Source organism: Saimiri boliviensis, chromosome 19, assembly GCF_048565385.1.
Source record: "Saimiri boliviensis isolate mSaiBol1 chromosome 19, mSaiBol1.pri, whole genome shotgun sequence".
NCBI classification, from domain to species: Eukaryota; Metazoa; Chordata; class Mammalia; order Primates; family Cebidae; genus Saimiri; species Saimiri boliviensis.
The window spans coordinates 16314283-16328736 of NC_133467.1; the positions used below are offsets into that span (position 1 = coordinate 16314283).

A 14454-nucleotide genomic window follows, 5' to 3' on the forward strand; every position below is an offset into this window, starting at 1 on the left:
GACAATTTTAATAAAACAACAAAAATTATTAAACATAAAAATATTGATTCTTCTGTCAGTGGCTCCATTGTTTCAAAAGCTAGAAAACGAAGAACTATTACAGTGGAATATGGAAAAGTCTAGGACTTTTTACTGTCTGGCATGTATTTGACAACACTGAGAATTACACATTTAGATAGAAATACTGAGCTTGGGTCATTCTTGAATGTTATTGTTTTCCTTTGCATTTGTGATAATTAGTTAGTGTTGCATAGTTAGTTATTTATAGTTCATTGGAGATACATCTTAATATGTTAGTTATCTTAGTAAGTGAACCAGCAACAAATGTTTGTTGAAATATCCATATATGCAAATCTGACTACATTCTTTTGCGTTTTGTTTTAGGTCAATGATGCCTTCCTTCATGTGATACAGGGGAAATCCATGGGCAAGGTGCTTCTTGCTCTTAAATAAATCCTCACCTCAGCAGCAAAGTTAACATGTCCAGATCAAAACTCAGCGTCTTTCCTGGAAACCTGATTTCCCTTCTATGTTTCCAAAGGTGTTACCACTTTCCTTACTAATCCAGGTTTAAAATCCTGGAGTTAACTTTGATTCTGTTTACTAATTGCTCCTAATTAATATGGTTATATAATTTCTTGTCCAAACTTGGGCCTTTTTGAGAGTGAAAGGATGCCATTAGTCCTTACATCAGGAAGACATACCCCAGGCAAATCAGAAGGTATGGTCAGCCTACTTGATGCTTTATGAAATGCGTTATGAAATCACTATTGCCAAGTTCTGTCATTCCTACCTCTGAGATATCTCTCACATCCATATCCTCTTTTTCATTCTATTTATACCTCATTTGCTGTCACCAGTGACCTTCTAACTGCTTTTCCTACCTTTAAACTACCCTCGCCGGGCGCGGTGGCTCACGCCTGTAATCCCAGCACTTTGGGAGGCTGAGGCAGGTGGATCATGAGGTCAAGAGATGGAGACCATCCCGGTCAACATGGTGAAACCCCATCTCTACTAAACATACAAAAAATTAGCTGGGCATGGTGGCGCGTTCCTGTAGTCCCAGCTACTCAGGAGGCTGAGGCAGGAGAATTGCCTGAACCCAGGAGGCAGAGGTTGCGGTGAGCCAAGATCGCGCCATTGCACTCCAGCCTGGGTAACAAGAGCAAAACTCCGTCTCAAAAAAAAAAAAAAAAAAAAAAAAAAAACTACCCTCACCACCTCCATCCTTGTGATGCCTTATTGCCATGGTGATCTTCCCGAAGTATAACTCTGACCATGTCCCATTTCAGAAAACCTACAGTGGCTCACCATTTCCTGATGGTGGAGTTCAGACTCTTTGAGCTAGCATTTCATTATGACGATGACTTTTCCCAGCACCGCTTTGCAGCCTTATGGCCCACAGTTCCACTGGGCCTAAAGTATGTACTGAACTTTCCTGCCTCTCTTATTTTGCTCTGCTTGTGCAGTTTTTTCCACCCTCCATTTCTGTCAAACATAAACCTTCCTGACCTCTAACACCTAGCCCTGTCATGTGCCTTTACCATCAGGCAAGGGGCAGTCTTTTCTTCCTGTACCTTCTCTTGTACCTTCCTGTAGCTTCTTCCCCAGCAGTTGTCAAATTCGGCCTTGAATCACAAGGAACGACATGTGTAGTGGAATAAATATAGGCCTCGGAATCCAAGATGTAAGTTTAAATCCCAGCTTTGGAGGTGGTTACTTAAGGTCTCAGTGCCTTCGTTTTTCTTCTTATATAAAGTGGATATTACAATATTTACCTTGCCGAGTCATTGGGAGCTTTACATGCAGTGATTGGGTAAAGCACCTGGCACATAGCAAGGAATTAGCAAATGCTGGTTACTTCTACTGCTTTCTCTTCTCTTTTCCCAGTGTATCGTAAATTCCTTGAGGGCAGGCACCATGTATGATTTACCCCTGTGCTTCCCACAGTAGTTCCCATAGGGAGTTACCCTTAGCAAATGCTCAGTAAGTCGAATTGAATTTAAATTACCTGTAAGTCCGGAATTGTGGGATTAAATTAAGAATATGTTGCTCTGGAAACACCCAAATGTCTATCGATGGATGAATGAATAAACAAAATGTGGTATACACATAATGGAATATTATTCAGCCTTAAAAAGGAATGAAATTCTGACATGTGCTACAGTATGATGAAGCTTGAAGATATTATATGTGAAATAAGCCAGATAGAAAAGGACATACTATGTGATTCCACTTATATGAAGTGCCTAGAGTAGTGAAATTCATAGAAACAGGAAGTACAGGTTGACATCCCAAATCTGAAATGGGAAATGCTCCAAAATCTGAAACTTTTTGAATGTTGACATGATGCTCCAAGAAGATGCTCATTGGAACCGTTCAGATTTTAGATTTTTGGATTTGGGCTGCTCAACTGGCATAATGCGAATATTCCAAACTCTGAAAAAATCTGAAGTCCAAAACACTTCTGATCTCAAGAATTTTGGATAGGGCCAGGCACAGTGGCTCACGCCTGTAATCCCAGCACTTTAGGAGGCAGAGGCAGGCAGATTATCTGAGGTTAAGAGTTTGAGACCAACCTGGCCAACATCGTGAAACCCTGTCTCTACTAAAAAAAAATACAAGAAATTAGCTGGGCATGGTGGCACGTGCCTGTAATCTCAGCTTTTCAGGAGGCTGAGGCAGAAGAATCACTTGAACCCAGGAGGCAGAGGTTACAGTGAGCCGGGATTGTGCCACTGCACCCCAGCCTGGGCAATAAGAGTAAAGCTCTGTCTCATTAAAAAAAAAAAAAAAAGAATTTTAGAAAAGGGATACTCAGTGTGCAGCATATGGAATGACAGTTGCAAGCTGGGGAGGAGAGAATGGAGAGTTATTGTTTAATGATACAATGTTTCCATTTAGGAAGATGGAAAGTTTTGGAGGTGTATGGTGATTACGATTGTGCAACAATGGGAAGGTACTTAACACTGCTTAGCTGTACACTTAAAAATGGTAAAAATGACAAATTATATATATGTCTTATAGCAATAAAAAATGTTTTAAAAAATCATGTTATCCTCCTTTCTAAGTGAATCCATTCAGGGTGGAGAACAGGGAATGTGTGTAGCCTGCCTAGCTTAGGCTGAAGTCAGCTCCAGTCTCTGTTGGCATCCTGGTTTTCTGGGAGAGGTCCTGTACTTTTGCTGGGTGCTAAGCATTGTGCTCTATTCCTCCTATTGCACGAGTGATAATTCTCAAAAAGGAGGAGGTGGCATAGGGATAAAAACAGGCACCTGACACAACAGAGACATGTGTGTACTTCCACTTATTCTTGATGAAGTCTGCTTCCAATAAATGTGGTAAGAGGCTTTGTTTAGAAAAATACATATTTTTTTGGAAGAATAGAATGGTAAGATAGGGATTAACATTTGAGGAAAGAATTCAAAACAAAGAAATTAGCAGAAGGAAGGGGGAGGAGAAAGATGTCAGGGAAATCACCCACGAGTGTGTTGTGGGCCACATGGTACTTCCACGAGGGCCAGCGCACATGCTGCCACCTCTTCCGTGTCACAGGGGGTTAGTTTCAGCCTTCTGGGAGCTTCATGCCCTGTGATTCCATTTCATAATAGGCTCTCACCTCCCTTCCCCCAACCCCATTTCATTTTAATATGAGCTATTTTTATATTTAAATGAAAGTTGGTTTTCAAAAATATTAAGAAAGTAAACTTTGAGCCTTATTTTAGAGTTTTATAACAGCCTTTGGCATCACTGAAGACATGCTGGATAGATTGTGAGAGAGAAGACAAATTAGGATTGGAAAAAGTATATAAGCCCAGCCAGGAGCTGCCTTTTCCGCTGCTGAGAGCTGATCAGTAGGTGTCACAAGTAATAAAGATCTATTGTCCCCAGTTCACTAACATCAAAATGACTTTAGATAGAAAGAGGCAGTCATTTAGGAGAGTGAGGTTTTTTAGATTTAACAAGTTTTGGTTAGAACCTCTAATGACCTGTTCTCTGCTTGCCTCTGTTCCTGTTTCATTGGAATGATTTGATTTGAAAGCATTTGACTCATATTTTAGTCATCGTTTGGTTGTTCTACCATCTGAGCCATTAGTTAGTCTGAAAAAAGAATCAATGCAGCTCCAAGTGACAGTATTTATTCTATATTCACAGACTTTTTTCCCAGCTCTTCCTCGTAGGCTGCTGCTGGAGGAATCGTGCCCGCACGCCCACCTCCCCCTTTTCAGAAACTGTGGGTCTCTCCACCTGCACAATCAAAGTGAGGTTTTCTGCCATTATCTGTGGAATGATCCTATCTGTGCACCACCTGTATATTTATTCCTGCTCTTTCCTCTGTAACCTGTGTGAAGTTAGAAAATGACCTTCCTATTTGAGTTACGGTAAAGATAATAAGGGCTGTTATTTGAGAAGTGAGGGATAGCAAGGTGCTTTCATGTACTCAATTATATTTAATTTAAAATAATTGGAGTAAACTAAGAAAAATTCATGCTATTATATTTTTTTCTAATTTTCCTTCCAAGTTTATATAAAGGAATCAATGCCTTTTTTTTTTTTTTTTTTTTTTAGATAGAGTCTTGCTCTGTCACTCAGGCTGGAGTGCAGTGGCATGATCTTGGCTCACTGCAACCTCCACCTCTCTGGTTCAAGTGATTCTCATACCTCAGCCTCCCAAGTAGCAAGTGCTCTCTACCATGCCCAGGTAATGTTTATATTTTTAGTAGAGACAGGGTTTCCCCATGTTGGCCAGACTGGTCTTGAACTCCTGATCTCAAGTGATCTGCCTGTCTCGGCCTCCCAAAGTGTTGGGATTACAGGTGTGAGCCACCATGCCAGGACAGCAATAAATTTTTGAAATCTCTTTTGTTTATAAAAGTGATGTAAAACCTAATTAAACAAACAAATTCTGGCATTTCCAATTGTTCTCTTCCATTTTGCTTCTTCATCAGAACTTACTGCTAGATTGAAGGTCTGGCTTGGAAATTAGCTTGTTTCTAGAACTGTATCCTTGTTGAGGATCATACAAAGTAGCTTTTCTACCTCTTTTTCACTGTATTTAGAAATGATCAGTTTCCTGAACTTTGGTGAACTGTATCATTATTTTTAAAATCGTATTGTTAAACTAATTACAACAGTACTATATGGTCACTGGATAAAGTCAAACCCAGAAATTTTTAAGTAGAAATTGTTATCCTATTTTTCCTCTTCCTTGTCTCATTTCCATTTTCCAGAGCAAGCACTTCAAGCAATTTGTTGTTAGTCTTGAGTTTTGCAAACCTTTTTCAATACAGCCTCCCACACCCGCCCCCAACAAACACAGAGTTTTTTTTTAAAAAAATAAATATATACACATGTAAGTTTTAAAAACAGTATGCACACTGTTCTGTAATGTGCTGTTTTAAATTAATAATATAGACATTCGTATTAGTATATAGAGTTATCTCTTTTTAGCAGCTGCTTAGTATTCCATAGTGAGGTATATGATATATAATCATTTCCTCATTCGTGGGCTTATTCATATTCACATAAGCATTTATCTATGTGCTTCTGTGTGAGCAAAAGTTTACAAATCTAGTAGGGGAGACAGACATTAATCAGATATGTAAAGTCATGCTAAACTGGTGCCATCTGAGGTCTAATGGAGGAATTCAACTCGGGAAGATCAAGAAACTTCCTTGAGGAAAGACCCTTGAGCCTCTATCTGAAGATGGAAGCTTCTAGGAATTTAATCCTAGTGATTTAGGTAGGGAAGAAAGGGAATATTCCAGGACCCTGTGGCTAGTGAAAGCTCAGTGAATAAAGGGAGGTGAAAAGAGTCTAGTGGGGCCAAAGCTTGAGAAATGAAGGCCACTGTTGTGAGATGAGGCTGGTGGTGGGGACCAGGTTAGGCAGGGATGTGCAAACAAGTTATGGGAGTTTTGACTTTATGCTAAAAGCAAGGGGTGCCACTGAAGTGTTGTAAGCAGAGATGGGACAGGCGCAGCATGACCGGAATGGCCTTTTGGAATCCCTCCAGCCATAGTGGGAAGAAGGGATTAGAGAGGAACAGTTAGGAGTCCACTAAAGTCCAAATGAAAGATGGTTGTATCGTGGACTGGGGTGGTGGTGATGGGGAAGGAGAGAAATGAACAGAAGGCAGAGCTATTCAGGAGATGAAGGTGAAAGGACTTGATGTTAAATTGGATATGGAGTAGGGTGGGGGAAGGAGAGGGAAATGTCAAGATGACTCTTAGCTCGTAGATGTTTGAGAAAACGGACATCAGAATTGGGTTTTGGCAGTGGAGAGAAGCTATGATAGGGCAAAAGGTTACGTTTTGTAATTATTGAGATTTACAGGGCATGTTAAATACCTGTCTGGGGCTCCGAAGAGAGGTGTGGCCTAGAGATATAACTTTGGGAATCATTTGCAAGGAGGTGATATTGATACCTGTGGTGTGGCTAAGATGAACCATGGAGAGTGTGTAGAGCCAGAAAAGAATAGAGTATAGACTAGCCTTGAACATGTTTCCTTTTAATAGAACCATGACTTATTTCACAACTGCTGTTTATCACCAAACGTCTTCGAGGGGGTAGTTTGTGATTTAAAATAAATGACAAGTGAACATAAGGAAGGATGCAGTGCACAGCTGCAAAAGCACTATTCTCTTATGAAGGGCCAGGGACTGGGGCTCTAATTCCAGCTCTTTGATCTTGGTCTAATCACCTTTTTACTTTTTTCATGTGAAAAATAAGGATCACATGTTTTCCCTACCTTGCATGGTTCATGTGAGGGTCAAATGAGATAACGTATGTAAAAGTGCTTTGCAAGTTATTTTCATAATAGGTTATAAGGTTGCCTTTTACCAGTGTATTTAAATTCATTTCAGAGTTCATTTCATTTTATTGGAGCAAAAAATGTATATTTTTTCAGCATAAGCTGGGCTGACATGGAGCAAAAGAATTGTTTGATTTTTAAAATGGTCTCTCAAATATTTTTACATTTTAGCTAAAGCCATTGTGCTCTTTTATATAGAAGATTAGACGGAGTGATGGGAGCCCAGTGATCTGATGTACCTCAAAGAATTACAGAGCCAGGCAAGGTCTGGAGAAGGACATGTAAGTTGATCAAGAGGGTAGAGAACATTCTTTGTGAGTGATGATAAAAGGATTAGCAGTCTTCATTCTGGAAAGAAAGACAGAGGCTGAGAGGGAAATATGATTGAGATTTATAGGATAATGAAAACCTAGGATAAAAAATAGGAACTTATTAAATCCCACAGCATAAGAACTAAGGACAACTTTAACATTTTAAAGAAATATTTTAGGGCAAAGTAAAAGTAGCACTTTTTAATAGAAGAAGAATAAACATATAGAACTTACTGCTCTTAAAGTTTGCTAAGACTAAAAGCAAATATTGTAAGAGATTTATATTGTTGGAGGATAGATTTATAGGAGATTATAAAATGAAACCAAAACTATTTGGTTAAGTCTCCCTAATCTGTTAAGATGACCATAGGGAATGACTATTAAACTTTGCTGTCTCTATCTGGCATCCTTATGTAAATCAAGATTCCTGAGTGTACATGCTGGAGAGTAGAAAGCACAGAATTTGGGCTCAGGGGCCTGGCTGCAAGTATTACCTCCGTGACCTTAGAGAATCATTTCTCTTCTACATACCTCAGTTTACTCATCTGTTTAAAAAAGAAGGAGGGAAGGTAATATCAACTACCTAGTATGAGAGATTCAAATGACGTGGTGTTTCTGAAAGTGTTTTGCCATTGATAAATGGGTTTATCCTTCAAACGTAAGAATTTCTTTTATTGTAGCATTTCCAGTTCCATGCTGTTCAGGTGGGATGAGCTTTACCGTGCCCTTCCTGACCCTAGCCTAGTTAGGGAGCAGTACTTGCCAACTCAGAAATAGAGAGGATGGAGGGCAGAGAAGAATCTCTGGTCCTCTAGGGAGGTGGAGAGAATGCAGACACCCCTTTTCTGATACCCCTTTCCCTCTCTGGGAAGATCTGGTGGGTGAACTAAAGAACTAAAGGTAGGGAGAAACATTTTTCTTTTCCTTTAGATGTTTTGAGTGATAAAATGCCACTTAAAAGATGAGGGGGGTGTTTGATTTGGGGTAACTTCCAGGGTTCCTGTGGATCTTAGGAACTCTGAAAAAGGCTAGTACAGGGGCTGGATGAGAAAAACCATGAGGACTGGTTTCTTTTTTTTTTTTTGAGACGGAGTTTCACTGTTGTTATCCAGGCTGGAGTGCAATGGCGCGATCTCGGCTCACCGCAACCTCCGTTTCCTGGGTTCAAGCAATTCTCCTGCCTCCGCCTCCCTAGTAGCTGGGACTACAGGCGTGCACCACCATGCCCAGCTAATTTTTTGTATTTTTAGTAGAGACGGGGTTTCACCATGTTGACCAGAATGGTCTCGATCTCTTGACCTCGTGATCCACCCGCCTCGGCCTACCAAAGTTCTGGGATTACAGGCTTGAGCCGCTGCGCCTGGCGAGGACTGGTTTCTTATGGCTATCATTGGTTTAGGATTTAAGGGAGAGAGAAAAATTCTGCAGTTCACTAAGGCAGGAAAGCTGAAGGAGATCTGGGAGCAGGGGAGGATCCTTTGAGCTCCATGTGTATCTCTTGGGAATATGACTTGGCAGAGGGGGCACACAGCAGCAGAAAGAGAGAACCGACAGCAGATAACTTCCTATCCCCTCCATAGCAGATATGAACTGCTTCTCCTGGCTTTCAAGCACTACATCATACAATCTCATCTGATCTTGTTTCCCATGTGGTGTAGAGGAGAAAGAATGGCTCATGAGCCAGGAAACCTTGGATTGGAATTTTCGCATCATCACTCATTAACTCTGTGAGCTCAGTTTCCCATGCATAAAATGATGATAATAGTAATGGCCGTATCACTGAGTTGCTATGAGGATAAAGTAAGATTATATTTGTGAAGCACTTAGCATAATGCCTGGCACATCACAGACCCTAGATAAGTGCCAGCCTTTGTCTTGAGCCACCAGTACCATCTTCTGTAAGGAGACTGATTGCTAGACTATGAGCTCTATGAAAGTGGGGATTGGGACACTTTTTTGTGCACCGTTGTGTCTGTGGTGCATACCAGAGCCTGGAGGAGCAAGTCTCCCTGTTCCAAGATTCTGTCATTCCCTCAGTGAAACCAGCTTATATTGATCGTTCTCTCCTCAGAACTCCCATAGCAAGTCAGTCCTCAGATAGCCATATATTTGCATATTTGACTTGCTGCGTTGTATATGTTAGTCCTGTTCTTCAGTGATGTTCAGCAAATGGTGAAATGATCCAGGTCTTGGATTAGAGATGCGACCAGGCAGTCAGTTCCTTAGATGCAGGACTTCTGTTATATCTAATACTTTCTCCCTGCACGGGATTCAGTGCAGCAAAGTGCCTGTCTTGTCCCAGACCTGAGGGAAACCTACTGTTCTCATGTGCTGCCTTTGACAGGTGACACAGTAGGGTGCTTTGCAGGAACCTCCCCCTTTGAGGACCTGGCAGACATATTTTCTGGCACGTACAACTAGAATTCCTTCCTCATTCCTAGTACCTTTGAGCTGATGGGAAAGCTGTGCAGGGTGTTAAGTGTTACTGCTCATTTGTCACAATAAACAAAGCAGCGCTCAGAATACCTTTCTCAATATTAAAACAGCATTTACATGTCTATTGGTGCCACTTTCACATAATGTACCATGCTTGCTTAAGAGAGTCCCCTTCCTTTTCTTTTGTTCTGAAAATTGTGAGAGCCAGTGGTAGAGGCTGGTAGAGGTTTGCTGAATTTCTTTCCCCCTTTCTTCTCTCAAGACAGGGTGAAGGGCAATGCCTTTCCGGAGGCGGTGTGAGGAAGTGGCACTAGCTCTTCATGTCTCCTGCTTGGCATTTCTGCTCATTTCTCAGGTCCATTTTCTGATTCCAGGCCACCCTTTACAGACCTGATGGAGGCAGGAACGACTGAGATCCACCCGGGATACCTCCCTACAGCTTCCAAGTCAGGGTCAATAACCTGCTCTTCCTTATAGAACAGTTTTCTTTTGACTTCAGCTTGTAAAAATTCTGATTTATTTATTAATTTCATTTTTATCCTCTCCTTTGCTTTAAAGGTTATCTTTTTTAAGTTAAAAATACCCACAAGGAGACCTTGTGATCCTCTTCTCACTGACCCAGATATTTTAAGAGCAGGTATTTTAAGAGACTGACAGCCGCTTCTCATCTGGGGATTCAGGCCAGCTCTCAGGAGCTGATGAGCTAAATGTGATAATAAAATATTAATTCTATTTCCCATACATGAAACACCCTCCTTATTTTTCCTTACCTATCCAAACCCTACTCATCCTTCAGTGAGTTGTAGAACAAGCTTTGGAGTTGCAGATAAAAGACTTGTGTTCAGTTCTCGACTTGGAAATGTATACTGTCTGACCTTGGGCAAGCCACTTCATGTCTGTGAACCTTGGTTTCTTCACCTGTAAATCAGGAATGCTGAGACTCTCACAGACTGAATGTAGAGGGTTTAGGGTCCAGCCAACCTGGTGACTGGAATATACAGAATGGAAATACCAAACTCCAGAAGGCCCAACATGAGTAATCCTCAATCACTGACCTCTCCTATTTTTATATTTCTGTTATTGAGTCTATCTACATCATACAATTTAACAATTAACTATACTTTGTCTTTAATATGTGGCTCTCATTTTCTTCACATCCCCAGCTGGTGGCTAAGCACAGGAGGGTGCTGTGGATTTTATTTTTCTTGTGCTAACATTCAATATTAGGCACTTAATTCTTGATAATTGATGGATGGAGTACATTACCCGTTTAACAAAATTTGGGTTCTGCCACACAACACAGGTTATTTGTGTTGTCTTGACTGGTCCAGTTTCACTGCCTGTTGCTAATGATGAGATAGCAGGACATTTTTTAGGCTTTCATTCTCCTGTGTAATTGTGGCTTCTCATCAAATATATGTGTATTCAAAGACACTGTTGACCTGCTATGAACAGAGAGAGTTTGTTTGGCTTGTTGGCCCACTATGACGATGGGTTTTCCCGCTGGAGCTTTGTTTTTTCTCTCAAGCAGGTTGGAGGAGGCCCATGGAGCTGTGTGTATGCCGGCCAAGACTGTCTTCCTCTTGCCCTGACACGGAGGGCCAGAAAGGAGGCCTATGGCTGACCCTCTTCTGGCTGTGGCATATTCTCAGTGGAATTCATAGTGGCTCAAAGAGCCGGTGTTATTTGGGTGGAAACCCCCATTCCCAGCTGTTATATCGCTTTTACCAATTACCTGCTGTGGGTTGAATTGTGTCCCCCAAAAGATGTGCTGAAGTCCTAGCCTGTGATGTGAATGTGACCGCATATGTGAATGAGACCTTATTTGGAAATGGGGTATTTGCAAGTGTAATCAAGTGAAGATGAGGCCATGCTGAGTCCAGTGTCTGCCTTCCTTGTAAGAAGAGAGAGGGATTTGGCCACAAACACACACACAGATGGTCGTGTGAAGATGGAGGCAGAGATTGGGCTGATGCAGCTGCAAGCCAGGGAATGTCAAGGCTGCCTGAGAGCCGCCTGAAGCCAGAAGAGGCAGGAAGCGTTCTCCTCTAGAGGCTGCAGAGAGCGCATGGCCCTGCCCACACCTCGATCCAGACTTCTAGGCTGCACTGTTCCTCATGGCCACTGCCGGGCTATTGCTTTTCCCTAACCCTCCCCACAGCTTGGAAGCACAGGCCATGGGAGTCTGTGTAAGCCTCCACCTCCGGTGCTGTGGGCTCCTCCCCAGCCTGCCGTCATTCTTGTCTCTCTTCCCACTGAGTGAAGCTTTGAGCCCCTGCCGGCTCTGCTTGGTCTCCTCACCTCTTCTCTTGGTGATTGCATTCTCTTGGAGAATATATTTCTGTTGTTTTAAGCCACAGAGTTTGTGGTAATTTGTTATGGCAGCCACAGGAAAGTAATATGCTGCCAAAGAGTCAAAATATAAAAGAGAGGCTCTAATTAGAATCGACTACCACCTTCCCCTGTAAGGCCTCGATTCTAATCCCACCGTACCTTACCTGGTGATTACCTGAGTACGGGGCTCCCAGGCCCTTCCCCTACACAGCTCTGATGGTTCCTTATTTGACTTCAGCTCCCAGGCTCCTGACCCCCACCCGCTTCCTGTATGTCCTCAACCTCACTCTTGTGCTCCAAATGATGCCTGACTCACTCCTGGGGACAGGGGGACACCCCTCAAGTGTACCAGAGCCTGAAGGTGGGGTAGGTATCTGCATTTCTCCTCATGGCCACTCCCAGGCTGTTGCTTCTCCCTAACCTGCCCTTCAGCTTGGAATCACAGGCCATGGGAATCTGCTTAAGTCTTCTGTGCCGTGGTCTGAAGCTTTGAGCCCCTGCAGGCTCTCCTTTGCTCTCCTCACCTCCTCTCTTGGTGATTGATTGTCCACGTATGTCAGTCAGGCCCACCCCTGGCTGTAAAATTATTTGGGAAGATTTTAAAAATGCCTGGCATTACACTTCTCTCCTCTCCTTTCCCCATTTCTACCCAATTAAGCTCAAATCTTTGGGGGCTTGGAGGCATGTGTATTTTTATTTTATTTTATTTGAGACAGGGTCTCACTCTGTCACCCAGGCTGGAGTGCAGGCACCATCTCGGCTCACTGCAACCTCCGCCTCCTGGGTTCAAGCGATTCCCCACCTCAGCCTCCCGAGTGGCTGGAACTGCAAGCGCACACCACCATGCCCGGCTAACTTTTGTATTTTTTGGTAGAGATGGGGTTTCACTGTTGGCCAGGCTGTTCTCAAAATCCTGACCTCAAGTGATCCACCTGCCTCGGCCACCCAAAGTGCTGGGATTACAGGTGTGAGCCCCTGCACCTGGCTGGCATTCATATTTTTTAACAGCTCCCAGGTCATTATAGTATGTGGCCGGGTTTCAGAAGCTGGTGATCCAAGTAGTATTCTGGCCTCTTGATTTCTTGGCCTCCTTAGTGCCAGCAGCCCTTCTTCCTGCCTCAGCCATTCACTCTGGTCATGCTGTGGTGATTGGCATTCCTAGTACTTGCTCCAACCTCAAAAATGATGATTTCTGGCATCCCACTCTGACTACCACCTCCCCACTCCAGCTCCCTGCCTCTAGAACCCCAACTCCAACCATCGTCTGGCCTCGCCAGGTTCACTCATCTATATACCTTTTCATTGTCCGTCGTGACCCTCAGGCTCCCCTTCCATCCTTCCTTTCACAGCCTGGGTCCATGGTCCCTGTTCAACACCCTGGCTCTTGTCTTTCTCCGATGCTTTCCCCTGGCAAACCTCAAACCTGGTAAAACTCTACCCATCGATTCAGGTCTGTATCCAGGCACCAAATCTCAGAGTGTGGCTGGATAAAAATATATAGCTGGCTTACTGCTCTTAATTTTATGCACAGAGCTCAAGTGGATTCTCAGTGGTGCCTACTGGTGCTGCCTCATTTCCCTAGTTAATTCACTTTCCTATTCTTTGAGAGGCTATTTTACACCTTCTGTCTCCAAACCAACTCCCTCTAGTATCTCTGCCTCCTCACTCTTCCAATAAGGCCAGCTCGTCTGCCTCCAGACGTTTGCACTTACAGTCACTCTGTCTTCCACACTTCCCTCTGCCATTCTTGCCGTGAAAAACCCTTCACTGCATTCATTTCCACTTCTCAAAGAAGTGTTCCCTGACTCCTCTGCCTAAAGTAGCCTCCCGCCTGGGCCCTGATGCTCTCTATCCTCTGACTCTTCCCTATTCACTTACCCCCACTGGCATTACATGATAGGTTTATTTTTGTTCACTTGTCTGTCTCCCTCCCTGGATCTCAGGCTCATGTAGGCAGCACCCTTCTGGTCCGTCTGGTTCACCTCTACATCTACGACACCAGGAATACTGCCTGGCATACAACTGGCTCTCAGCGAATGAACCAGCGAATGGATGAGCCGAGCAATGGGTCTATGTTAAGTATTTTTGAACCGCTGACTTGGGAGGAAGTATAAACTGGGATTCAAAAGTTCAAGCTCTTGATCCATACTAGACCTGGGCTCAAAGTCTGGTTCTATCCTTGCTAGCTGTGGGCCACTGAGTAAAGTACCCACCTTCTCTGAGCTTCGGTTTTCTTACCTATAACAGAAGGGAATGGATGACGGAAGCTACATCAAAGGGCTGCTGTGTGGGGTTGTCTAACATTATATACATATAAGAAACAGCACAAAGCTGGAAAACTGTAAGCACTCAACGATTGTTAAATAATAGCATAACAATTTACTAATTACTATTAGGTTAGAGGTAGAGACCATAGGCTGCAGTGTTTGTCTAAATGCTTTACTGGTAATGATTCACTCTTCACAACAACCTTTGAGATAGTTACTGTTAACCCCATATCACAGATAAGGAAGCTGTGGCCCAGAGAGATTCAATGATTTACCTGATGTCATGGAACTG

At 42.9% G+C, this 14454-nt stretch overlaps 1 protein-coding gene across 3 annotated transcripts in view; it reads left to right on the forward strand.

The window, feature by feature from the left end:
- The window catches only part of LOC101049252 (quinone oxidoreductase-like protein 2), a 51415-nt gene that overhangs the window by 27527 nt on the left and 9434 nt on the right, over positions 1 to 14454 (forward strand). Inside the window, exons 10-11 of one of the 3 annotated variants that reach the window (XR_012514954.1) lie at positions 385 to 541; positions 4156 to 4546. The exons of 1 other annotated variant lie outside the window; for it this stretch is intronic. Coding sequence is in view for 1 of the 2 variants with exons in the window: in XM_010336171.3 (XP_010334473.2) it covers positions 385 to 453 (69 nt within the window). In the remaining variant the exon portion in view is untranslated. Of the gene's footprint in view, positions 1 to 384; positions 2117 to 4155; positions 4547 to 14454 lie in introns of those variants that run through there. One more of the 3 variants, XM_010336171.3, reaches the window with a different exon arrangement.